Below are 27,058 nucleotides of genomic sequence, written 5' to 3'. Positions count from 1 at the left end.
CAGCTAGTTTATAATAAAGTAATAAAAAATTTGGAGTCAAATACCCAAATTCACGATTATTTGACCAAAACTCTTCATAATATTTTGAAAGGAGCCCGGTGCTCTGTAGTAGTGTTGTTATGGATATCCATATCCGTAACCGAAACTATCGGATATCCGAAATAAAAAAATATCCGTAACCGAAATCCGAAATAAAAGTTTCAGATAGTTTCGGCTAGTTTTCAGCTGTAAGACTAAGAAAGAATTACTTGTATGACAGATTGCAAAACCTACAAGGTACAATTAAAGTCGAATATAATCTTATTTGTATTTCATTTTACAGTTCCTTAAAAAATTAATATCCGTAACCGAAACTATCGGATAATCCGAAATAATTTTATATCCATAACCGTAAACGAAACCGATATTATATTTTACCAATATCCATATCCGTATCCGGATCCGAAATTATATATCCGTAACATCCCTACTCTGTAGTGTGGTGATGAGTTTATGATGAAGTACAACAAAAAAATGGAGGCGGCTGCCAGATTGCAATTGTTACCGGTTTTACGTAATAAGCGATGACGTACGTAACCGTAGGTATATGTCCGGATCTCTGGTATTAAATTCTCAAGGAAATCGGAAGCTCTTTGCTAAAGACACGTTTCAGAGCCACTTCCTGTCAAAGACAATCCGATGCGAACTTACAATAAAAGCTCCTTTATATAAGAAATTCCATCTAAAATCTTTTTGTAGTTATTTCCATTGCTCTAACCAAATAATACTCTGCATAAGTATAAGAAACCTCTGAATTTATTCCAAAAGGTTCCATAAGCCTTTGTGTATATAAAAACTTTTTGACTATAGCCTGATTATTTGGTTTTCATGTTATGTAAGATTAGGTTCAAACCCCTGTTTTACCCCCTTAGGGGCTGAATTTTCAAAAATCCTTTCTTAGCAGGTGCGAACGTCATAAAAGCTAAATGTCAAATTTTAGCCCCGATCAGGCCAGTGGTTTGAGCTGTGCGTTGATGGATCAGTCAGTCAGTAAGTCAGTCAGTCAGTTATTAAGTCAGTCATCAATCAGTCAGCTTCTCCTTTTATATAGACTTGTTTGCGGAAAGAAAATACTCAAGTATTTTAATTCCAACATATCAATATGTCCCACATCGGGCGGCAAAGATTGAATTTTAGATTTTAAGTTTTTTTTTGTTCAAAGCTAGTGCTAACAAACGTACTGTAGTAGATACAGTATCTAAGTATACTATATTTTATAGATACTTTATGATTACAAAGCACAAAGGCAATTTATCACCACACCTACTTCCGCGATCAGATGATTATTTCAAGCTAACCAAATCAATAGAAACCTTTTCGTTTCCAATAAATACAGATAACACCGCGTCACTACCTCGCTAATATACATTTTAATATCATAATTAGTGATTACGTTTCTTTATACAGTTTTGAAAACAACGACTATTTAAGAACAAGAGCGATTACGCACTCATCCGATCCGAATTCGTGAAAATACTTTCCGAAATAGTCATTAGTAGCTTACACTAAATCTGACATCCGTCATACGATTTCTCTCCGTCATCCGTGAAAATACCTCGGCTGCGCGATTGCGGGAGAATGACAGCTACTATGTCACGATCGCAATCGCCTCTGATTGGTTGACGCTCGCTCACTATTGGCTACAATGCATTGTTGCAACAAGAATCGCACAAATTCAGCCAATCAAAACAATTGAGATTGTAATAATGATTGATGCAGCTTTTACAAAATCGACCTACTGATGTGTCTCACACGTAGATATGTCAAAGATGTCCTGACTTCGGTCCAAATTCGGTCCGTCGAGTTTTTTTATCCGTATTTTCACGGGTTCGGATCGGATGAGTGCGTATCGCTCTAACCACCAAAGTTTTCAACCTCTACCTCTCCTTACCTTACACGCACTTTTAAGTTTCTCACACGCACGCACGTTTTTCGAAGCCGGTTCTGAGTACCGGGAGGGAACCGGAAGCTGAGTAATCCATAACACAAGCGCATAGTATAAATAATATCTCATATCGTATGTAATATGTAGCCTTAGGAGCCATAAAGCCCCTCGGCACTGGGTTAGTGCGGGCCGACTGCCAATACTTGTTTGCTCGGGCCTAGTTCACAGACGCCACCATGTCTGGCCTTTTAAGGTCAAACTAAAGTTTAACTGGAAAGTGGGAAATACTTTTCATTGCACTTATCTAACTTCTAAGCTGTGATAGCCTAGTGGTTAGGACGTCCGCCTTCTAATCGGAGTGTTTGATCCCGGGTACCGCACATCTAACTTTTCGGAGATATGTGCGTTTTAATTAATTAAATATCATTTGCTTTAAGAGTGAAGGAAAACATCGTAAGGAAACCTGCCTGCCTAAGAGTTCTTCAAAATGTTCTCAAAGGCATGGACTACACAAATTTCAAACCGCTATTTCACCCTCAAGGGTTGAATTTTTAAAAATCCTTTCTTAGCGGATGCCTACGTCATAATAGCTATCTGCATGGTAAATTTCAGCCTGATCCGTCGAGTAGTGAGCTGTGCGTTGATCGATCAGTCAGTCACTTTTTCCTTTTATATATTTAAGTAGATATCAGGTACGAAGACTTCAAGCCACAGACATCGAGGAAGATACAAGACGAACGTAATACATAATATTATGACGTAGAAACACGTCAGCCATCCGCTTGGACCACTGCCAAACTCGGCTGTGACAGAATTCAATAATTCCAACCACCAACAAACAAAGGGTCGAGATGGCTTTGTGGGACTTTCTAGCACAAGGTTGAGATCTCGGGTAGGGTCCTCTGAATTCCACGATTTTAGTATAGGTATGTTACTTTAAAATAGTATAAATGTTACAGTCAAAATAGTCTTGGACTGGAGTAATAAAATGACGTGATTTTTACATAACTTCGAAAAGTTAGCAGTGCGTGCCTGGGATCGAACCCTCGACCTCCGATTAGGACTTAGGAGGCGGATGTCCTAACCATTAGGCTAGCACCGCAATATTTTCATAGTCAAAATCATCAATCATCATCAATAGTCAAAATGTTTATCTAAAAACAATTTCACAATAATTAGTCAAGAAGTTTATATTGTTATATTATTATATCTATTTCTTCGTAGAGATGTCGCAATAAAAATGCGCGAATTCGTCACAAAATCATCCTCAGAATTTAAACATGATTCTCTAAAATATTCACATTACTCATGCACAGCTATTCAATATGCTTGTTATGAATACTTTACGGTTTGCTCGGTTTTTGTGTTTACAGTAAACGATCGTATATTAACATTATACGTCAGGTCAAAAGCTTTCTTGCAGCTTTTTCTTGACGTATTTCATTATATTGTAATGGTTATTTTTGTTTGGGCAATAAAATCTATTCGAAACTACTGCGTCTTCATTTTATTTCTTTTGTTTTGAAAAAAACCAGCCAAGTTAGAGTCAGACTTGCGCACCGAAGGTTCCCTACTACAGTCGTATTTTTTCGACATTATGCACGATAAATCAAAAACTATTATGCATAAAAATCATTGACTTATAATAGAGATTCAGGAACTGTTCCTGGTGAAATAGTATTGTAAATTCCGAGCATAGACTTTGTTATTGAATTCCAAGTCCCAACTCTTCAATACTGATGCTGCAAGGTACTGAACTCCAAAGCCGTGTGGATTTGGAAAGTTTTGCTGGTGAACTGATATTTTAGGTACCAAACAATGTGGCTAATTCCGTTGTGCACAATCTTTAAACTAAACTAAAATGACACGTCTAAATCTATTGCTATCCCTTTCATAATGTTACTTGCGGAAAAGGATAGCATTAGATTTAGGACCTGTTAATTTAGTTTAGTTTAAGAGATTGTGTATTGCACTAAAAATAAAAATAAAATACAGTAAATCGACTTCCAAAACCACTACAAAGTAAAAAATAACATTTGTTGTAACTCGTGTATGTATGTATGAAGTCAGGCGAGTATTATAAAAGAAACTAGAAATCAAAGCGTGACGCTCGCCCGACTTTAACTGGATATATTTTTATTTTTTTTATTCAGATACAAGTTAGCCCTTGACTGCAATCTCACCTGGTGGTAAGTGATGATGCAGTCTAAGATGATAGCGGGCTAACCTGGAAGGGGTATGGCAGTTTTTGTTAAACCCATACCCCTTTGGTTTCTACACGGCATCGTACCGGAACGCTAAATCGCTTGGCGGCACGGCTTTGCCGGTAGGGTGGTAACTAGCCACGGCCGAAGCCTCCCACCAGACCAGACCAGAAATTTAGAAATTATAAAATTCCAAACCCCTGCCAGGAATCGAACCCGGGACCTCCCACTATTAAGACCACAGCGCTCACCACTGCGCCAGGGAGGTCGTCAAATATATGTACTCGTGTAGAAACAAAAGTTATTTTTTACTTTGTAGTGGCTTTAGAAGTCGGTTTTTTTAATATATTTTTTAAAGGCACGTTCATACAATTTGATTACGATAGTTCTCGTAGAAGCCTTTATAATACGTATTGACAATAGTATCATCTTTGTTAAAGCAATGTTGTGGATAGGGATTTGATGCTCCAATCAATACAATGGAACTGCAACGTAGGTTATGGGTTCTGATTAACTAAACGGACGTCATAGCCATTGAGTTGAATAGACTATAGAAGAGCCAAACTCATACATCAGCCCCCTTATCACTAAATAATATGGGTAGCATTGGCGTACACAGGGTTTGAAGCCAGGGTATGCATTAGTTAAGTAGGAACCTGTTTACTGGCAGGTCATAATGAAAAATATGCATGGAGCTATTACAACTGGGGTAAGCAGTGAATTTATGCTTCAATTGCCTGCACGCCACTGATGGGTAGTGTTTGGTATTGTTTTGTTGTTTGTGAACTTTTCGGGAGTCAAATCCACTTATCGTAACAGCAAATAACCAACAACCGACAGTCAAAAAGTGTAATTTATTACCTATTTTTTAAATTATTTGATTTGATTTGACGTGAGCCTCATTTAAGTACCTATTGATACTGCCCCGGACCTCAGACATTATAGGACTTACTAATATTACTGTAGTAAGTAATAGAGAAACATCTCTCTGTTGTCAATAGTATCAAGTTGCTTCTTTGTAATGCAAATGCAACATTGGAAGCTCCAATCGATAATAGAATTGCAACTCGTGGGTTCGATTAAATAACCGAAGTATAGTACGCGACAGATCTAGATGGCTAAATTGCTACTTTTGCGGAGAGGAAGACACCCCGAGACACGCGATTTTTGAGTGTCCCGCGTGCGCGGATCTTAGAGATGCAGCACAGGGAGCAAGTGACAGTGTCAACGCCCAAAATCTGGAAGCCCGTATGGTGTCAAGCGAGAATGAGTGGCACAGATACGGTCAGATGCCATGACTACATTATGAGAGCCATAATGTTGAGAAGGGAAGATAAAGAAAAACAAGAAAAAAAGGAGAGAGAACAACCAGAGGGTCAGCACGAAGTAATGTTACACGGTTCCGTGCTGATCTCGCAGAGGGGGATGTCTTTTTAGTCTGTGCGAGTCGGACACACCCTGTCGATAGACAGAAGTCCATTAGGGATTTTTCCTCCTCCTAGAGAAAAAAAAAAAAAAAAGGTCTAGATGGCAATCGGGGTATGAGGTGAGGGGATGCCCCGCACACGCACACGTCACCCGCGCTATCCCGCACCGGATTAGCGCGGGGGCTGTTCGGGTGTCCAGAGCGTCCCCACCCCAATTGCCATCTCGACCTGTCACTTACTATACCAGAGTGGACTAGAAGTACGGTAAACAACTACGTCATGGTTAGGTAAGTGGTTAAATTCATTTAGAAACCGTAGTCAAAGTATACTTAACGAGGTACGTACTTTTTAGGTATGTACTTTTCGAATACGAGGTCACGCACCCATATGAAATGAAATGAAAATTTATTTATGACAACATTTATCGGTTTACAGTTTAGTGTCGGGAACCCTGAAGTAAGTTTAATAAACCTGTGTCTCAGGGTCCTCCTCCGTCTCAAACATAATATACATATGTGTTCAGAGACGTCTTTACCTATGGTGCAGGCTGTGCGGCGCACACGGGCGCCGGGTCTCAGGGGGCGCCGAGCGCCCAAGAATGCGACACCTCCAAAGATGCGTCGATGCCGGCGCTCTCAAAGACCCTGCGCTCGTGTTATGGCCGACGCCGTCATCATTTAAAATTGCACCATTTGCATCCGAATTTCCGTTTGAAAATATAACTGTTAGTATTCCATTTTGACCCTGTTCCTACTAGACTAGAGGGCGCCAGGGTACTGGTTGCACACGGGCGCCACAAGGGCTAGAGACGCCTCTGTATGTGTTAAAAAAGCTATAAATAAGTCTAAACAATTGGCATCACAAAATGGATTGTACGTAGCTTTGGAAAAACTGATATTAAACTGTCTTAGGACATTCTGCCACTTCAAGTTTTTCATATAGTGAGAAAACTATTATGGTAGTTTATGAATCGTAAAGTTTACACTTTTCAGCTACCCGAGCTCAGTGTTCTCTCACTTAACTCTATTTCATGGATCATTATTTTTATATTGGCCTACTTAATTCTAGTTTTATAACACTCGTATTACGTATTATATATTTAAGCACTGATATAAAACAAACGGAGATAGCCTATTGATCTATCTGTAATATTGTATCGATATGTAATTCATTAGCTCAACGGTAAAGGAGCGGACTGAATTCCGATAGGTTGCCGGTTTAAACCCCGCCCGTTGCACTACTGTCGTACCTACTCCTAGCACAAGCTTTTCGCTTAGTTGGAGGGAAAAGGGGAATTTTAGTCCTAATTAACTAGGCAAAGCCAAAAGGAAGGAAGGTGATGATTTTTCGAAAACAACATGGTAGGTATTTTTTGACAAAATTAATTTAAGGTTGCTAAGTAACTTATCGTAGATAGTGGATTATAGATTGACTATTAACGGCCGTAACACTTCTGCCCTCTTATTCAGAGGTCCGGGGTTTGATCCCGGGCACAGTTAGAGGTACCTGTAACTTTTCGGAGTTTTACGTCTTAAGCAATTAAAAATCACTATCTTTTAACAGTGAAAACATCGTGAGAAAACCTTCATGAATCATGCCTGATCCATAATGTAATCAAAGGGGTGTGAAGTCTGCCAATATGCACTTGGCCAACGCGGTAGACTATGGCGTGAACTATGACTATGGTCTATGGGTCTAAGCCGAATCCTTCTCATTTTAAGAGGAGATCCGTACCTACTCAATAGTGTTTAATTAACATATATTACTTATACAGGGTGTAACCAGAACACTGGCAAAAACGAATCTGGTTCTGGTTATACCCTGTATAAATATCTTACTACTTATATTAAACTTAGATACGTAGACATACCCAGAGGCGTCTTTACCTATGGTGCAGGGTGTGCGGCGCACACCGCCGGGTCTAAGGGGGCGCCGAGCTCCCTCTAATGCGACACCTCCAAAGATGCGTCGCTGCCGGCGCTCTCAAAGACCCTGCGCTCGTGTTATGGCCGACGCCGTCATCATTTAAAATTGCACCATTTGCATCCGAATTTCCGTTTGAAAATATAACTGTTAGTATTCCATTTTGACCCTGCTCCCACTAGAGGGCGCCAGGGTACTGGTTGCACACGGGCGCCAGCCGCCACAAGGGCTAGAGACGCCTCTGGACATACCTACATGCTGTGTAAAATGTGTATCTTAAAAAAATTATGTAAGTCTAATCTATATCCTATACAAATGTAGAAAATATCTCTACACTGAGGATATTATTATCAACAAAGCCACTGATAAATTGGGATGGGAAGTCCAATAATATCCAATATCCAACCTACGCATTCCAATATTAATATTGGAAATTGGATGAAATGGATGTCGAATAACAGAATATACCTAATAACCTAACAAAGGCATTAAATGAAATGAAATGTCTTTATTTCATGTACTTGGGACAAATATAACAAATTATTATTATGATATTCATCATCATATTCTTTATTCCACCAAATACATGTAAATAAAATAAAATAAAAATAAAAATCTTTTTTATTCAAATAAACTTTTACAAGTATGTACTATCGAATAGTCCGATGCATCTACCACTGGTTCGGAATGCCTTTCCTACCGAGAAGAACCAGCAAGAAACTCGGCGGTTGCTCTTTTCAAATATTTGACATAGGTAAAAAAAAAAAAAGATTATGCCATGTATAAAATACTTTTTGCAGTGTTGTGCGTTGCTGGAACGAGCTGCAGGTTAAATCCACGCTCTTTTAAATCCAATCTAAATGCTTTAAGAACTTTGGATGTATCCTTACATCATCTGAGTAGAATAGAATAGAATAGAATGTTTTTTTATTCATGTAAACTTTTTAAAAGTGCTTATGAATAGTCAGGTAGTTTTAATTTACCACTGGTTCGGAATGCCGTTCCTACCGAGAAGAACCAGCAAGAAACTCGGCGGTTGCTCTTTTCAAATATTTGATATACAAGATTATGCTATAGAATAGAAGAAAGTCCTAAAATGAGACCGTCATGACACCTAGCGGCACATGACTGCGTCACTTAGTTAAAAACTGTTACAACATGCTAAAAATCCATATCCATATCGTTATTATACCGTACTATACAAGCCATTGAAGCCCCGTGCATTGCTGGAGCGAGTCAAATCCAAGCTTTTTTATCGTTTACATAGTCTGCGACTGTATAATATGCTTTTTTTAGGAGCATACTTTTATGTGACAATGGCTATAATTTTTTTTTAAACAAAATCAATATGGCGGTTGTATGGCTGTTTTCAGTCATATTTTTAGGATTCTGTACCTCAAAAGAAAAAAAGAAAACCTTAGGATCACTTCATTGTCGGTTGCTCTGTCGTGTCTGTCAAGAAACCTACAAGTACCTACTTCCCGTTGACCTAGAATCGTGAAATTTGGCATGCAAACAGCTATTGTGGAAATTCAATTCTTAAAGGAGTAAACAGGGGTTTGAAATTTTTGTAGTCCACGTGGACGAAGTCGCGAGCATTAAGGTGACGCAGTACGCCCGACCGAACCTGTTTGCTTTTCACTTGACATTGTATGAGAAAAGTGAGAGGCAACGATGATTTTCACCGAAATCAAGGGTTTAGGAAAAGTATTTTTGAGAAAAAACTACCTACTAAGTTTATGTTTGCAAAGTATAGTTATTTCAACTAATGAATAAATAAACTATGTCTAATGTTAAATTTCTTTAGAATTTTCATACCCCTAATCTTATTTATTTACGCCCAAAGTTAGCATAAATTTAGTGTTAAAATAGTAATCTTTTGAGCCTCGTAACTTAAAAAATCATTTTTTTTTTCAATGTTTCATATATCAATAAACCTAGATAATGACGAGATTAATCGATATAATACTTAGTTTTCAGCGTACAGTATCAAGTAATGTAGTAATTACCCTCCTACGTTTGTATGAAAAAAGCACCGTCCTGAGCCCCCTTAAGCTAGCCATGTTATAAAAGCGTACATAGGTATGTGTACACGTTTAGCATTTAATGAATGAGTAGGTTATAACCTTGCCAGCATCAGATGGTCACCCCATTGAATTATTCGAATAATAAGACGACCCTTGAAGTGAAATACACATCGTTCAACGGTCAACCCTTCAAAAGAAACTTGTTATATGTACTTAAATAGAATTTACCGAGGGTTTGAAGTACTTTGCCAAAGGTATTTAAGATGAGTCCGCCTTAAGACGGACTTAACTTCTTAAGGTGGATTGAATTGAGTGTTTGTTGTTCTCTTGAAGAGTTGTAAGACGTTTTTTAGAGTTCCGTACCGCAAAAGGAAAAACGGAACCCTTATAGGATCACTTTGTTATCTGTTGTCTGTCTGTCTGTCTGCCTGTCGAGAAACCTACAGGGTACTTCCCGTTAACCCTAGAATCATGAAATTTGGCATACACGAGTATTTAGAATAAAGAAACTCAGCTGCGCGATTACGGGAGAATGACAGCTACAATGTCACGATCGCAATCACCTCTGATTGGTTGACGCTCGCTCACTCGCACAAATTCAGCCAATCACAGCTATTGAGATTGTAATAAAAATTGATGCTGGTTTTACGAAATCGACCTGCAGGTACATAATAATATTACAGTCACGAAAATATTTCACTAATTTGCATAAGACCGACTTAGCGTAGGAGTACCTAATTAAGGCTTTAGACTTATCTAATACCTATTTGTATGGAAATTTTAAGCAGTTTAGAGTAGGATTACTAAGAATCGTCTGATGCCGTATAAACGTTTAATTGACGGGCCGTGGATAATTGGATAAAGGAATGGCACGGCTTCTTCATACGATCGAATGGATTTGTACGCAATTTGTTCAATACGCATTTCGTAATTTGAAATCTCATTGCGAAATAATTTAATTTAACGCTTTCAACGAAGTTTCAACGCAATAAGGAACGGAAATGTCTGCTTTAAAATATTTAACTTTGCTCATATAAAATTCAATTAGCGATTAGATGATTAGATTCAATTCAATTAGACATTCCTACGCTCATTGAGCCGGCAGGGATTTGTCGGGATAATGGCAAGAGACCTGATGGATAGACACTGGTTCCCTGGGAACGGGGATGGGCGCTAATATGGGACGCAACTATACGTTGACACATTGGTACCGTGTCATGTTAGGGAGACGGCATCAAGACCGGGAGCCACAGCAGACACAGCTGAAAACGGCAAGCGGCGCAAGTATGCCTCTCTTATCGAGAGTTACATTTTTGATCCGTCTGCCGTGGAGTCTTAGTGCTAAAAAAAATTACGAGACATTTCACCGCGATTAAAAGCCTCATCTGGTGACAGAAGGACTGGCTCATTTTTTGCGCCTGGCTGTCCAGCGTGGAAATGCAGCATTGCAAATGCATTCTTGGCACCATTTCACGCCTTCAGATCTTGTGGTACTGGGTTCTAGCCCACGTGATACATTCATTGTTAACTTTAAGTTTTTCTTTTTTAGAGTAAAATAGTTACTACGACGCTTCGAGCACATGAGTAGATATCCGTATATCTACTCGTGTGCTACGAGCGTTCAAGCGCTGAATTAAGTAAGACAAATCATTCCTTTTTTTTCATTCATCGATCGCAGAAAAGAATACAGTTTTGTTACGGATCTTATGGTTCTAGGTTCTAGCCCTCAAGTTTTCCTTTTTCTGGGTAAAATAGCTACACGTTAGCTTTAATGACGATTTAAAGCCGAATTAAGTTAAGCAACCCATTCTTTTTTTTTCATTCATCGATCGTCGGAACCACTACATTTTTTTTGTTACGGATGTTGTGGTTCTGGATTATAGCCCTCAAGATTTTCTTTTTCAGAGTAAAATAGCTAAGTACTCGTATGTACTAACATACCTACTGTATCGCTGACATTAACTTTAATGACGCTGTGTAAGGTATTAAGTTAGACAAACCATTTTTTTCACTCATCGATCGCTGAAACCGCCAATTTTTTTTACGGCTCTGAGTTCTAGCTTTATTTAACCTTTTTACTGTAATGGATTATTACATTTCTCTTTACTTTTTTCGATAAAATACTAACGTTAGCTGTTCGGTGCTGGCCGGTGACAGGCGTCCATCGTCCCGCGCACTTCCCAACACGCCATTAGGATCACTCATGCAACACAACGGTATCGCACTGGCACACGGGAAACCTATCGACCTATTTATGGCACTACACTATAACATTATTGACACTGCACTTATTTCACAAGATCGCGGTAATAATGGCGAGTTAGTACGGCAGGCACGCGACGCGAGCGTCCGCCATGATGATTTGGCTTTGGGGGATTCTTTCGCGCGCGCGCCAAATTGGTGATCGGTATTGCCAGATACATATCATTTGCTCTGATTAAGGGAAAGTAAATAAATCCATACTAATATTAGAAAGTCTGTGTCTGTCTGTATGTCTGTCTGCTAGCTTTTCACGGCCCATTCGTTCAACCGCTTTTGACGAAATTTGGTACAGAGATAGCTTACATCCCGGGGAAGGACATAGGCTACTTTTTATCCCAGAAAATCAAAGAGTTCCCACGGGATTTTTAAAAACCTAAATCCACGCGGACGAAGTCGCAGGCATCATCTAGTAAAATATAAAGAAGAAAAACGGCGATAGCCTAGTGGTTAAGACGTTGGCCTCTTATTAGGGAGGTAGGTGCGGGTTCGATCCCGGGCACGTAGCTCTAACTTTTTTCTTTACGCTTTAAGCAATTATTAAAAACACATGCATTAACAGTGAAGGAAAACATCGCGATTAAACCTCCATGGCCGAGACCGAGAGTTCTCCATAATGTACACAAAGGTGTGTGAAGTCTGCCAATCTGTACTGAAGCGTGACAGCCAATAGCCCAAACCTTTCTTATTCTAATTTCTATACTATCGGATAATTTTACGGGGAAAGGAAATAGATGTTTTTCCCCTTGATAACCCAGCGACGCATGCGCGGTTCGCGACCATTGCAATACGGTGCGTGTGACAGCTACGCGGGCCTATTTATACTAGAGGTGACCAATTTATTTATTAACCTGTTAATTTAACACATATTAAAGTTTGTTGATTAACTGCGATACTAAAACTTAACAATTTTAAATAAAAAAATATTATTAAATCAAAAAATACATATTAATATTATTATAGTTAGGACCTATACCTACGTTCTAAGTAGCTGCAGTAGGTAGCGCAAAGATTCCAGGAAATTAAATTTCGAAGCGAGCGCGCGGTGCAAAACGCGCGCGCGACGACATTATACCTACCGATTGCGACCGATTACGTCATGCGCTAAAAATACCGATGCATTGAATATGGTTAAAAATAACAAGTCAACTAATATAATGTTAAATAGCACCACATCGATATGATGATAAATTTAACATATCAAATGATTTTGTTGTTCCCATCGAATACCTACGAAGTGTTAATAAATAAGTTAAATAATTTTGTTATTTTTGTTGATGCTTTGATTTGATACATAAATAATACAATAGTCGAAATTTTTGTTATTTCTGTTTATTAACGATACTGTTCGATTAACGATAGTGCGCGTTCATAGACTTTTTGCTAGTTTATTTTTTCGGGTAAGTAATTTGATGGTGTAGTTTATTTTGCTCACTTCGTTGTCTGTCCGTCCGGTCGTCCGTCTGTCTGTCTGTGCGTCCGTCTGTCTGTGCGTCCGTCCGTCCGTCTGTCTGTGCGTCCATCCGTCCGTCTGTCTGTGCGTCCGTCTGTCTGTCTGGCTGTCTATCTGTCTGTCTGTCAAGAAACCTACAGGGTACTTCCCGTGGACCTAGAATCATGAATTTATCAGGTAGGTAGGTACCTAGGTTTTATAGCACACGCAAGGGGGAAAATTTGAAAACCGTAATTTCTGGTCACGTCATCATCATCATCATCATCAACCGATAGACGTCCACTGCTGGACATAAGTCTATTGCAGTGACTTCCACTCCACACGCCACGGTCTTGCGGCGCCTGAATCCAGCGGCTCCCTGCGACTCGTTTGGTTACATCACCAAAAATAAATTTAAATGTGTTCATGAAAGTAGTGTTTCCAATTTTCAAAGTAAGATGAAATCAAGTGGGGTAGGTATCGTGTTTTTTTTTTGTCAGTGTTATATTTTTAACGTGTTTAATTATCAATAAATTTTAATAACAATTATTGATATTATATTATGTAAGTTTAACAGCATTTGACACCACTAATTTATACATCCCTTTGTGAACGATTATCACGAATATGCTTTACTTTACTCTCTCGTGATTTGTTAAGGGTCGCGATCCCTTTCCATTCATCACATAACGGTAGTGGTGTTTTTTATATGAAAGTAGCGAGCATTCGTTGGTGACTCAAAATGGTTAACACCCACTTAGATTTTCGTCTCTGTCATTTGTATACGATAACTTAACAGAGAGAGTCCTATACTAACTTGTTTCCGCGGATAGAGTATAATCGGGTAATTTCCCGGGGAAAGGAAATAGAGTATCTTCCCCTGACAACCCAGCGACGCATGCGCGGTTCACGACCACTGCAATACGGCGCGTGTGACAGCTACGCGGGCCTATTTATACCTCCCTTTGTGAACGCTTCACACGAATTATGCTTTACTTTACGCACCCGTCGTATTCTTCGCTGCTGAGGGTCGTGATCCCTTCCCATTCATCACATAACGGTAGGGGTGTTTTGGGAATAATGCAGTGGGCTCCCAGATCCTACCGCATACGACTCGGTTACAGGATTAGGTTAATTTTAAGGATTATTTTAGGTATCAGATGTTATTAACCGGCACCAACTCCTCTCAGTAGAAGTTGCTTTCCGAACCGGCGCGGTGGTAGAGTCCTGATTATCATAAGTGCACAAGATGTCCTACGTAAAATAAATACCCTGTACCAAGCACAATTATTAGTTGCACGATCGTGTATGGAGTACTGCAGCCATTTATGGGATGGCTCTGCCAAGCACCTAGTAATATCCTTCTGTGGTACGCAAGCTAGTTCCGTACCAACTTTCGTCAAAAACGGCCGAAATTAGCCGATGCCCGAGACTATAAAAAAATAAAAATAAAAAAATTTGTTTAAGGCCAGATTTTTACGCATCAGCGTAAAAATCTGTCCTTCTAGTTAATAGGTTTTTTTTCTTACAACAGCCGTTGCTCAAAATTTTCCTAACCATGCCAATCTTACCCGACGGCCGTTTTCTAAGATCTTTAGAGTCCTTAAATCTTGACTTAAATCTCAAGGGCCCCTTAAACCTCTCAGCGTTTCACTGAAGTGGCTATTTAACTGGGAAATTGGGGCAAAGAACAATCTTCTTCGTCTTCTTATTAATTGAACATTCACTTACCTACTTACTCAATAAAACTAACCGAGACAACGAATATATCTTATAAGTACATTATTTATAAATATTTTCTAATAATGGGTGGTATAGACTGTGTACGAATGATTGTCTACTGCCTTGCGGTGTATTGTGATGCAAACCAAATAAATATAAAATAAATTTTCTAAAGTCTATTTTTAAAAACTGTCAAAGGCTTCTCTCTTAGCTAACTTTCAGGCATGCAGCTGTCTTTTCTTATTTTCCTTCTTCGTTAACATAACTCATATTTAACTGCTTTATTATATTTTATTTTATTTTGTTTTATTTTATTGAACCACTAACAGAATTATACTTACAAAAAAAATTACATTACTCAAATCCTTTGAATCAAATCCTTTACCTTTGCTTAAAACGCACGTAACTCCGAAAACTTAGAGGTGCGTGCCCGTAAACGAACCCCCGATCCTCCGAATAGGTGGCTGTCGTCTTAACCACTAGGCTATCACAGCTTTTAGTTATCACTATGATTATCACCGTAGTGGTCTCTGTACCCAGATACCTTTTCAAAATTTTCCTCACACGCTCCGATTGTACTAATCTTTTCGAAAAATTGAAATTACCCGAAACTTAAAGCCTGAATTCCATTTAATTAGATAGACAGATAGATATGGAAAAACAAAATTCGCTTCAAACGAATTGATAATATTTTACCGAACGATAAATTATTATCAATTCCTAATCTTAGACTGAAAGCCAGCGAGTGCCAGACTTTCGTTATTTTATAAAAGCTGAAATTTTCTCTACGTACCTACTGTAACACAGGGAGGAACGATCAGTGACTATGAAGTTTGGATCCTGGTGGCTTTGGGAAATAACAGGTACCTAGTTAACAAAGGTGTAAAAAATCTAACGTTAAAGTAAAAAGTCTATTTTATTATATTTTCTTCGGAATAAGTAATGCTAGAAATCACGTCATGCTCTTTTTTACCCGCTATCTCTCAAATTCACCATAATCCAACCTTCATAGTCAATGATCGTTCCTCCCTGTGTTAGGGACAATACGCGGAGAAACTTTTAGCTTTTATAAAATAAGGAAGGGCTGGCCCTCGCGGGCTCTTAGTCCATCTGATATGATTAGCAAAACGGTAATAGAGATGTAACAATTTTTTCGACTCGACTTCAGCAGTCTTCCAACAAAAAATTTTTTTTAGCATGATCAACAGGTCAATCATTTATTTTATTTTTTGTTTGTACCAGAAAGTTGTAACCATAATAAAGAAAAAAAAGTTCGCCCAATCGTTGAAGAAAATTGAACAATGCTAAGGGGGTTTTGCTATATCTGCAGTTTTATTTTAACATGTTATCTATTTTTCTAGTAAGCGATAGGTAGTGTTAGATAGATTGCTAATAGTGCAGACACGCCCTAACCCTCTCTGACGGTTCTCTAGGGCGGCTTTGGGCGGATCTATGAACTCTCTGGTGACACACAGAATGGCAGCAGTTCATTGTATACTTGTAAATTAATTAAGCAAACAGTGATTAAAGTATATCATAAGTACATTTTTTATGTTTCTCAATTCCAATGATCTAAATCTAAATTGTAGAAGGAAAAGGACTGATCTATAAACGCACAGCTCAAACTACTGAACGGATCGGGCTGAAATTTGGCATGCAGATAGCTATAATGACGTAGACATCCGCAAAGAAAGGATTTTTGAAATTTCAACCACTAAAGGGGTAAAATACTATGACCGAAATCCTTCTCATTCTGAGAGGAGACTCGTGTTCAGTAGTGGGCCGGCGATCAGTTGATCATGATGATGATGATGATAGCTCTATCATTGGTTACTTCGACTCGACTCTAGTAAAATTTTCGAATCCAAGTTCGAAACTATTAACCTCACTAATTAGATACATCGGGCATTGAATTTATATTAAAAGTTAGAGCAAATTTTGAGGCTTTTCGTGCGTATATAAATTATAAATTATAAATTATATAAAAAACAAGAAAATTTAAGAATTAACAACTTCATTCACACTTTATAATAATTTCAAATGTCTTTACTTAGTTGGTGTAAAACAATGTTTTCTTTTACCAAAAATACTTAGACGTCCAGAATTCCAAAGTCCAAACATCGATTTGCAATTTTCACTTTGCCGTTTTTGACCAAAAAAAACGAGCAAAATTCATTCACCCGACCTCTCTCGGGGTGAGGTGCGGTTAGAGGGAAAGGGTGACTCGCACAGATAACGTTGTTTCCGTTATCTGTATAAACAACACTATTTTAGGAGAGTATATAATATACTATATCTTAGATTTTAGACACCACCCATCAACGAGCTATCGCTTCTATGAAGCGGGCTCTAACAAAATTCAATATAATATTATTATTGTACGTTAATCTAAGTATTGCAAATATGGCGGCGGCGGGGCGAGTTCTTGTGTTCATGTTGGCGTTGAGTTGGGTAAATATACCTTTTTATTCAAAGTCAAAGTCAAAGTCAAAGTCAAATGATTTATTCAAAATAGGTAATAAATTACTCTTATTGATTGTCTGGTATAGTGTTAGATTTGTAAGATATAGTGGTGATAATTATAACGCAAACTTAAAACTAAAGCTACGAGGGTTCCAAACGCGCCCGTCTATTTCTCACTAGCATATGCTTGCGACTTCGTCCGCGTGGACTACACAAATTTCAGACCCCTATTTCACCCCCTTAGGAGTTGAATTTTCAAAAATCCTTTCTTAGCGGATGCCTACGTCATAATAGCTATCTGCATGCCAAATTCCAGCCCGATCCGTCCAGTAGGTTGAGCTGTGCGTTGATAGATAAGTCAGTCAGTCAGTCAGTCACCTTTTCCTTTCATATATTTATATAATATAATAGCTATCTGCATGCCAAATTTCAGCCCGATCCGTCCAGTAGGTTGAGCTGTGCGTTGATAGATCAGTCAGTCAGTCAGTCAGTCACCTTTTCCTTTTATATATTTAGACTAAGGTGGCTCCTCCAACATCAGTGGGTATAGTTTAGTTATTGGAATAGTCATATTATTGATATCAATCAATCAATGAATCATCGGTGACGGGACAACGTGTTGATTGAACATTATCTTTCTCATTAAATATAAATAAATAAATATAAATATACCAAGTCATATTGGAGTCAACGTAACGTGATTGATAAGCTTAACTTAAACTCATCCACTGCGCAGGTACAAGGTCAAATACTTTTTGACGTAACACCTATTTAATAATTAATTTTTTTGCTATTATTTTTCAGGCTAACGCGTGTGCACAAAGTCGGCAAACCACACCAGTAGAACTAGATTTCGTAGAAAATGTACGAGGTGGTATGTATTTTTAACGTTTTTTTTTTTTGTTTTTTAATGCGGACTTTGTTTATTATGTATTTTTATTAGTTTTTTAATAGTGTAGATATTTTTTTAATAGATATAGCGAGCAAACGACCAGGCGGATCACCTGATGTTAAGTGATTACCGCCGCCCATGAACATTTGCAGCACCAGAGGAACCGCCTTGGACGATCTAACCTATAGATCGTCCAAGGGAACCGCCGCCGATGCGTTGCCGGCTTGGACGATCTATAGGTTAGATCGTCCAAGGTTGCCGGTCTTTTAGGAATTTGTTGGTTCCGCCCCTTTAATAACCCAGCTGGAAGGAAAAGCTGACTGACTGACTGACTGATCTATGAACGCTCAGTTAAAACCACTGGACGGATCTGGTTTAAATTTTGCATGCAGATATCTATTGTGACGTAGGCATCCGCTAAGAAAGGGTTTTTAAAAAATCAATCCCTAAGGGGGTAAAATAGGGGTTCGAAATTTGTGTAGTTCATGCGGACTAAGTCGCTGGAATAAGCTAGTATTGAATCATTGATTCGATATTTGCACTTTGCAGTCAGTACGAGCAGAATCGTCTCGGGCTGGGAAGCGAAGGAGGGCCAGATCCCGTACCAGCTCTCTCTCCGTATGGTTAACATAAACGGGCTCGTCGCCGCTTGTGGCGCCACCATCATCCACAGTGAGTGGGGGCTCACCGCTGCCCACTGCACCGCCAAGTTAGTGTATTTGCATTTCACGAAGACGACTCATGGCTCCTGCTTGTGTTTATGTCGAATCGGTATAAGTACTGTACACTAAATGCGTGTGTTTGCGAGCGCTTGCTCGCGACTGATTGGTCCGACATACACGCACATTTACGCAATGTCCATGTAAAAGACGTAACCACAAGTAAAGTTCACTCGTCTACGCGAATTGCAAGATTTCTAGACATCTAATAATCCACTTTCGCACATTCCTGCAGAAAATTATGCAGAGCCGCGTGTGTCGTCGGGAAATAATGTCGTCTTGGAGTTCGAGTGATGAAGTAACTTTATTGATAAGATAATTTAACCATTCATCATCATCATCATCATCAACTGATAGAAGTCCACTGCTAAACATAGGTATATGTCTTCCACACGCTACGCTCTTGCGCCGCCTGAAACCAGCGACTCCGTGTCTACTATGTGCTATGTGCCCTATGTAACTATGTGCCCTGCAAATTGCCACTTCAGCTTCGCAATCTGTAGAGATATGTCGGTTACTCTAGTTCTCCCACGCATCTCCTCATTCCTGATTTGATCACTAACCATTTAACCATTAGGTTGATTCATTGCTCCGTTGCATTGCCATATAATTGAAGGGCAAACCAGTAAACAAATTACACACTTTCGAATTTATAAATTGTAGTGATTATATTTTCTTTCCTTTTCAGCCGTGTGACCATCGTCATTCGTGCTGGTGGTCGCGCCCTGAGCCGTCCTCAGCTGCTGTTTGAGACGACGGACTATTACAACCACCCCGAGTACGACGAGTCACAAGCAAGGGTGCAGCACAACGACATCGGTGTCATCAAGTTCAATAGAGTCCTCCAGTTCAATGGTAACTGATGTACCTACTTATTTGAACTTTTGAAAAAAGCAAGTCGAATTTCTTGCTGGCTCTTCTCGATAGAAAGCCTGAAGAAATACCAGTGGCAGATTATATCTATATGAAAACAGTATATAAAACTTTTCTACTTATTAAGTCATCATCATCATCATTATCAACCCATCGCCGGCTCACTACAGAGCACCGGTCTCCTCTCAGAGTGAGAAGGGTTTTGGCCATACTCTACCACGCTGGCCATGTGCGGATTGGTAGACTTCACCTTTGAGGACATTATGGAGGACTTTCAGGCATGCAGGTTTCCTCACGATGTTTTCCTTCACCGTTATTTAGCAAGTGATGTTTAATTACTTAAAATGCACATAACTCCGAAAACATGCACAACAGACGGAAACGTTTAAGTGCGGAAACCAGCCTAGAGAGAGAGAACTCCGAAAAGTTAGAGGTGCATCGGGATCGATCCTCCGACCTCCGATTAGAAAGCGGAGGTCCTAACCACTAGGCTATCACAGCATTATTAAGTAGATATTTCTAATAATAATTATGCTCTCTTTCAGACCTCGTTCAGCCCATCAGGCTACAGGCGTCTGCGGATAAGGATAAAAATTACGACAGGATCCGACTGCAGACCAGCGGTTGGGGACAAACGTCGGCCAACGGTACTAAACTAAGACAGGCCCGGGATGTGTTCAGCAGACCAATCAGATAATTGATAGATGACGCGAACTTGCAATCACGTCATCTATCACTAATCGAATTGGCCCGTGGCGTGCCGGGCTTTAAAAAAATATTTTTCTTCACTTGATAGTGATAGACTAACAAATCAAGGGGCACTCGGTAAAACTTTAGGGTGCGTTTACTTAAGAGTTAAGACCAAATTCTTCAGTTCTAGAATTATTTTAAATTCCAGTTTTATTAAGCTCTATTTATTTATTCAGAAACTACGTTTTAAATTAAATGAGTAAAGTAAAATAACGTGCGGTGACCATCCATAGAATTAGATAGTACGCGACAGGTCAGGATGGCAAACGGGGAGGAAACGCCACGCACACCCGCACAGCCCCTTTTTTTTTTTTTTTTTTTTTCCGTGGGGAAATCCTCATGGATGCCACCGCACCCGGGGAGGTGCGGAGGTTATGTCGGACTCTTACCGACTAAAACCCCACGATGTTCCACGCATCGCCTGGTGGCTGGGCTACGGGGCCAAACACGTTCGCGCAACCCAGCCAGCGGCGCCTGCTGAGGACCCACCTCAGGGGACCAATGAAGTCCCTAAACACCGTCTGAGGCGCACCAGGAACACAAAGGTGCGCCTTCCGACTCGAGGACTGGTTTCTTTACGGACGATAGACTCACACCCGCACAGCCCCTGCGCTAACCCGATGCGGGCGGGCGCGGGTGATGTGCGTGTGTTCGGGGCGTCCGTCCCCCGCCTTTTACCTCGATTGCCATCTAAACCTGTTGCGAACTTATATTTCGTAGGAACATCTAGGAACATATACTAGATCATAATATTATCACTGAACTAATACTTAAAAATTCTTGAGCGGTGACAGCGCTTACTTATCAGATTTTATGTGGATTTTATCAAATACATACATTTTAAATTTCTAGTAAACTGCGTTGATAACGCGCCCTGTCGTCGCTTATTTTTATCAAATCATCGATTGATAACATTTTTTTTAATTTATAAACTAGCGCTTGGCTGCAATCAGACCTGCTTGCTGGCAAGTGATGATGCAGCCTATAAATACGCTTGCCTAGAAGATGCCTATTCACTATTGATTTGAAGGGTACCTTCATTAAAATTTATTCTTATTAAAATTGAAGGGAAAAACTGATGCTGGAAGGGCGTTCTATATCCTAGCGGTTTGAGTTAGAAATGAGGCAATTTTAGTATTGATGGTATTACTTAATTTTTATTTTATTTTATCTAGCTGCACCTTGATACACGAATTATAGCCTCAACAGCTCAACGCTTATCCGTTGCACTATTGGCGTACCTACTTCTATCACTAGCTTTTTTGTTTTTTTTTAAAAGAACATTAGCCATGTTAGATGACTAATATTCCCCTTTTTCCTCTCCAACTAAGCGTGAAGCTTGTGCTAGGAGTAGGTACGACAATAGTGCAACGGGCGGGGTTTGAACCGTCGACCTTTCGGTTTTCAGTCCACTCCTTTACCAGTTGAGCTATTGAAGCTCAACGCTATACGCTTAGTTGGGAAAGGGGAATATTGATCATAATTAACATGGCTAATATTATACATACCTATCTCACATCCGGCTTTACTCACGTGTTTAGTCGACGTTAGCCTGACTAGTTTCGACAGTCTCAATCGCGACGCGTGCGCGAACTGACTCCCTTTGAAAAAGACCCCCGGATGGGTTCGAAACTAGTCGGGCTAGCTTCGACTAAACACGTGAGTAAAGCCTAGTGTGAAATATGTATAATGGAAATCACTCACGATAGTTTAAACGCTAAAATGGCTAATATTCTTTTAAGAAAATGTGACTGTATCATTTGCTAGGCCCCTCCCCCGAGATACTGAACTGGGTGTACCTCTTCGGCACCAGCAACGCGCGCTGCAGATCCGCCTTCGGCGGAGGCACCAGCGTCATCGCCTCCACCATCTGCGCCAGCAGCTACAACGTCAGCAGCCAGTCCACTTGCCAGGTTTCAACATTTTTTTTAATTAACGTGAAACTTCTTTACCCAAAGCAGAGAGGTTTGCAGTATTAAGTAGTTGATTACTGAAAATATTATTTTATTAATTTTTATTTTTATTTTATTTCGACTTAATTAAAAGTGAACATTTTACACCACACTTTTAGACCAAAGCACTAGATAAAAACCGAGACTGGTGTTTGCAATTTGCAGCCCAAATAGACCTGTGCCAGGTCTGACAAAGATCATTGACCTCACACGATTATATTTTTAGGTAGGTGCCTACTTATTAGGTGTTAGTTAACCTTTCATACGAAAACATTTATACAACACATTCATACTAGCATTCATACAAAACTGTACATTTTTATTTTATTTTAAATTACCATTTAGTGTTCTTTATATCATTTGGTGTATTTGTTTGTTTGTTTGTTTCTTTATAGTTTATATGGTTTATATATTATCAGAAGCTTTTATTACGAAACGAAAATGTCGTCGTCCATTTTTAAACCCAAGATGGCTGTGATATTTGTAGAACTCCGTACAGTGCCAATGGGACCCTATCACTAAGGGTGAGATCTATAGAGCGCACTCTGACTTAGCTTAGACTTAAGACAGAGTTTAAACGAGACAGAGTTACATCTCTCACATAACTCTGTCTTGTATTAACTCAATCTTAAGTATGAGTAAAGTGCGCTCTATAGATCTCAGCCTAAGACTCCGCTGTCCATCGGTCCGACCGTCGTCGCCGTCCGTCCGCCTGTCTTGACGGGCATGGACATTTGGTTCATGCACTCGGCCAAGCGGCTGGTGGTGCGAAGCTACCATCCGCGGGATTATGCCTGAACGCCTCTAAGGCCGAAGCCAGCCTAGCCGAATCCGGCAAGGATATGCTCACTGTGGAGCCCCGAGAGTCGGAAGTCTCTAAACAATGTGACTTTAATTATTCTATACTTTTCAAAATCCCGAGGAAACTCTTTGATTTTCTGGGATAAAAAGTAGTCTATGTTAATCCAGGGTATAATCAATCTCCATTCCAAATCAGCCAAATCCATTCAGTAGTTTTTTGAAAGAGTAACAAACAAACAAACACACACATACAAACTTAGCTTTTATAATATTAAGTGATACTGTGATAGTGTGATTACTGATTATCCTCTCCTTCAGGGTGACAGCGGTGGGCCGTTGGTCGGGATCGACATGGACGGCGTCCCGTCCCAAGTTGGTGTCTTCTCCTTCGTGTTCGGCGGTGGCTGCGACATGGGCTTCCCTGCTGGTAAGAGCTGTTGCCTTGAGAAACACAGTACACTGTACACATTGGATTGAATATGCTTCATTCATTATCATCATATCAACCTGCACCCACTGCTAGACATAGGTCTCTTGTAGGGACTTCTACGCATCACGGTCTTGCGCCGCCTGAATCCAGTGGATCCCTGCGACTCGTCTGATGTCGTCCGTCCACCTAGTGGGAGGTCTTCCAACGCTGCGTCTTCCGGTGCGAGGTCGCCATTCCAGCACCTTGGGACCCCAACGTTTATCGGTTGTACGAACTATGTGCCCTGCTCATTGCCACTTCAGCTTCGCAACCTGTTGAGCTATGTCAGTTACTCTAATTCTCCTACGGATCTCCTCATTTCTGATTTGATCACGTAGAGAAACTCCAAGCATAGCTCTCTCCATCGCCCGCTAAGTGACTGAGCTTTCTTATGAGGCCCATAGTTAGCGACCATGTCTCGGATCCATATGTCATCACTGGCAACACGTACTATTCGAAGACTTTGGTCTTCAAAGATATATCGAGTAAGCTTAATCTAAAATATTTTCAGGGTTCATCCGCCCAGGGTATTATCACGAGTGGCTGACGGGAGTGACTAGCATCAACTTCGACTGGAACCCACCTTCCACCACGCCCAGACCAACTACGCCACCTGGAGTACTTCCGGAAAAAGATGAAGATACACATGGTTCTTCATCAATGATAAAATCAAATAATTTACTCAAAATAGGTACTATTGTACAATTTTTGATTGTTAATTATTGGATTTTTAGATAATGTAATAGTGATAATTAATTAAGGTAAATGCAGGTATTACCGACCTATTTAAGGAAATTTTGAAATTGATGTAAATAATTGAGAGCACTGATTTCTTTCACATTTACTTTTTTATTTTTATAAATAATGAATGTATAGTTTATTTTTACTACCTTCAATACTTTCAAATAGAAGAGTTTTTTTTAAATTGCATATATCACATTAATATTTAAGGCTAGCCTTATCCAATAACTGTACAAATCATGCCCGCGTGGAATGATGCCATTTCCGCGTTGGGCAGCCAGGCTGATCTTTTGCGTAAAAAATAATTAATGAAGTGAATAAGTCAATTCTTGGTATTACCGTGTCGTAATTTGTCGGTTGGTAGCCGGTAGGTGGATAGGTTTGGAGTTAGGTTTTACAGGTAGATAGACTAGCCTTGGCTGAGCCTCGGTAGAGCTGGGTGGATTCAGGCCTTAGTTCTAGATAGACCGACAAAACAGAATAAGTAGGTAGGTAGGCAGCATTATGGGAGATTAGCAATACAAATTAGTTCTGCTTAATTTTTTTTTTATTTGATGACAGCATAATTCAAGTGTTCTTAGCCGGTGGTTCTCAAAGTGCAGCGTCACTAAATCGAATTTTAGTTAAATACTGCCCTGACGAATGAGCGCGTATCCGTCCGACTTTGTGGCATACTTCTGGCCTCAGAAATTCGCAATGAGGAGTTCTGGGCCACGTATCTTCGTCAGATACGGTCAGGCTTCAGGGCTTCGAATGGGAAAAGCTTTGGTTAGTATGTTGAAAGAAGAGTAGTAGAATATACTCTGGAATAGTTTGTTTTGCGTCCCTCCGTTTGGTGGACACGAGACTTTCCATGAGGTTGTAATGAGATTCTCTTTTAGTGTGAATTTCATAATAATATGTAAGTAGCTAGATTTACATAGAAATCAGTTAAGATGCAATGAGCTTAATGTACCTACCTACTTATTTGCAGCTCGAAAATGTTTTATACTTTAGCAATTTTTGGTCGTTAATCTATGTAGGTAAAGGCCTTTACCCGAAAAGGGGCCCATATCTCATAACATACATTTTTATTTTACACTAGCTTATGCTCGCGACTTCGTCCGCGTGGACTACACAAATTTCAAACCCCTATTTCACCCCCTTAGGGGTCGAATTTTCAAAAATCCTTTCTTAGCGGATGCCTACGTCATAAAAGCTATCTGCATGCCAAATTTCAGCCCGATCCGTCCAGTAGTTTGAGCTGTGCGTTGATAGATCAGTCAGTCAGTCAGTCAGTCAGTGTCACCTTTTCCTTTTATATATTTAGATTTTATTTTTTGTTTTTGTTATATGCATATAAGACAAACTCTGTACGTATCTACTAACAACTTAGCAATTTAAGAATACAGAAATATATTGTAATTAACGAAACTAACATAATATATTATCATTGTGAACTATAAATGCATTAAGGAGTATGGGAATAAACGGCTTTTTTATTTTTTGTTATATTTTAAAATCTATGTAGATTTATTTTATAAAGTAAGTTTTTAAGATTGTACTTAGTTGTTTTATTCATAATTTTTAGTAAGTACCTACTAGATGCCCGCGACTTCGTCCGCGTGGATTTTAGTGTTTAAAATCCCGTGGGAACTCTTTCATTTTCCGGGATAAAAAGTAGCCTATGTCCTTCCCCGGGATGTAAGCTCTCTATACCCATCGAAATCGGTTAAATTGTTTGGCTGTGAAAAGCTAGCAAACAGACAGACGACAGACAGACACACTTTCGCATTTATAATATTATATGGATATGGATTTTTAGTACATATTGTAACAGTTTTTAACTAAGTGACGCAGTCATGTGCCGCTAGGTGTCATGGCGGTCTCATTTTAGGACATTCTTCTATTCTATGGCATAATCTTGTATATCAAATATTTGAAAAGAGCAACCGCCGAGTTTCTTGCTGGTTCTTCTCGGTAGGAAAGGCATTATGAACCAGTGGTAGATGCATCCGACGATTCGAAAGCACTTGTGAAAGTTTACTTGATTAAAAAAGATTTTTATTTTATTTGTTTATTTGGTGTTGAAAGATTGAGTCTGTAGATGGCGCAATCGTTACACTTCATCATCATCATAATCAACCCATTACCGGTTCACTACTGAGCACGGGTATCCTCTCAAAGTGAGAAGAAGGCTTTAGGTCATCTGCTACGCGGGCAAAAAATGACGTGATTTTTTGTATCATCATCATGATCAACCCATCACCGGCTCACTACAGAGCACGGGTCTCCTCTCAGAGTGAGAAGGGTTTGGCCATAGTCTACCACGCTGGCCATGTGCGGATTCGTAGACTTCACACACCTTTGAGAACATTATGGAGAACTCTCAGGCATGCAGGTTTCCTCACGATGTTTTCCCTCGCCGTTATAGCAAGTGATATTTAACGCACATAACTCCGAAAAGTTAGAGGTGCGTGCCCGGGATCGAACCCCCGACC

General features: G+C 39.6%; 2 protein-coding genes across 3 annotated transcripts in view; one reads left to right on the top strand and one right to left on the bottom strand.

Moving 5' to 3' along the window:
- The window catches only part of LOC117984848 (cholesterol transporter ABCA5-like), a 61,272-nt gene extending 49,409 nt beyond the window's left edge, over positions 1–11,863 (bottom strand). For both annotated transcript variants that reach the window (XM_034971507.2, XM_034971508.2), the window contains exon 1: positions 11,634–11,863. In XM_034971507.2, the coding sequence (XP_034827398.1) occupies positions 11,634–11,710 (77 nt within the window). In that variant the 5' untranslated portion in view covers positions 11,711–11,863. The remainder of the gene's footprint in view (positions 1–11,633) is intronic.
- Positions 11,864–17,321: 5,458 nt separating this feature from the next.
- Positions 17,322–25,464, top strand: LOC117985302 (collagenase-like). The gene is made up of 9 exons (XM_069500637.1): positions 17,322–17,369; positions 18,186–18,255; positions 18,823–18,982; positions 19,681–19,847; positions 20,411–20,512; positions 22,383–22,528; positions 23,687–23,795; positions 24,349–24,486; positions 25,460–25,464. The coding sequence occupies exons 1-9, from the start codon at positions 17,322–17,324 to the stop codon at positions 25,462–25,464; spliced, it is 945 nt and encodes a 314-aa protein (XP_069356738.1).
- The last annotated feature ends 1,594 nt before the right edge of the window (positions 25,465–27,058 follow it).

Source organism: Maniola hyperantus, chromosome 9 (genome assembly GCF_902806685.2).
Source record: "Maniola hyperantus chromosome 9, iAphHyp1.2, whole genome shotgun sequence".
NCBI classification, from domain to species: domain Eukaryota; kingdom Metazoa; phylum Arthropoda; class Insecta; order Lepidoptera; family Nymphalidae; genus Maniola; species Maniola hyperantus.
This window is presented reverse-complemented; position numbering and strand designations above follow the sequence as displayed.

Coding starts and splice junctions, on each gene's coding strand:
- LOC117985302 (XM_069500637.1), top strand. CDS start 17,322: ATGGCGGCGGCGGGGCGAGTTCTTGTGTTCATGTTGGCGTTGAGTTGG. Junction 18,983..19,680: donor GCTGCCCACTGCACCGCCAA/GTTAGTGTATTT, acceptor TTTCCTTTTCAG/CCGTGTGACCATCGTCATTC. Junction 20,513..22,382: donor GGGACAAACGTCGGCCAACG/GTACTAAACTAA, acceptor ATCATTTGCTAG/GCCCCTCCCCCGAGATACTG.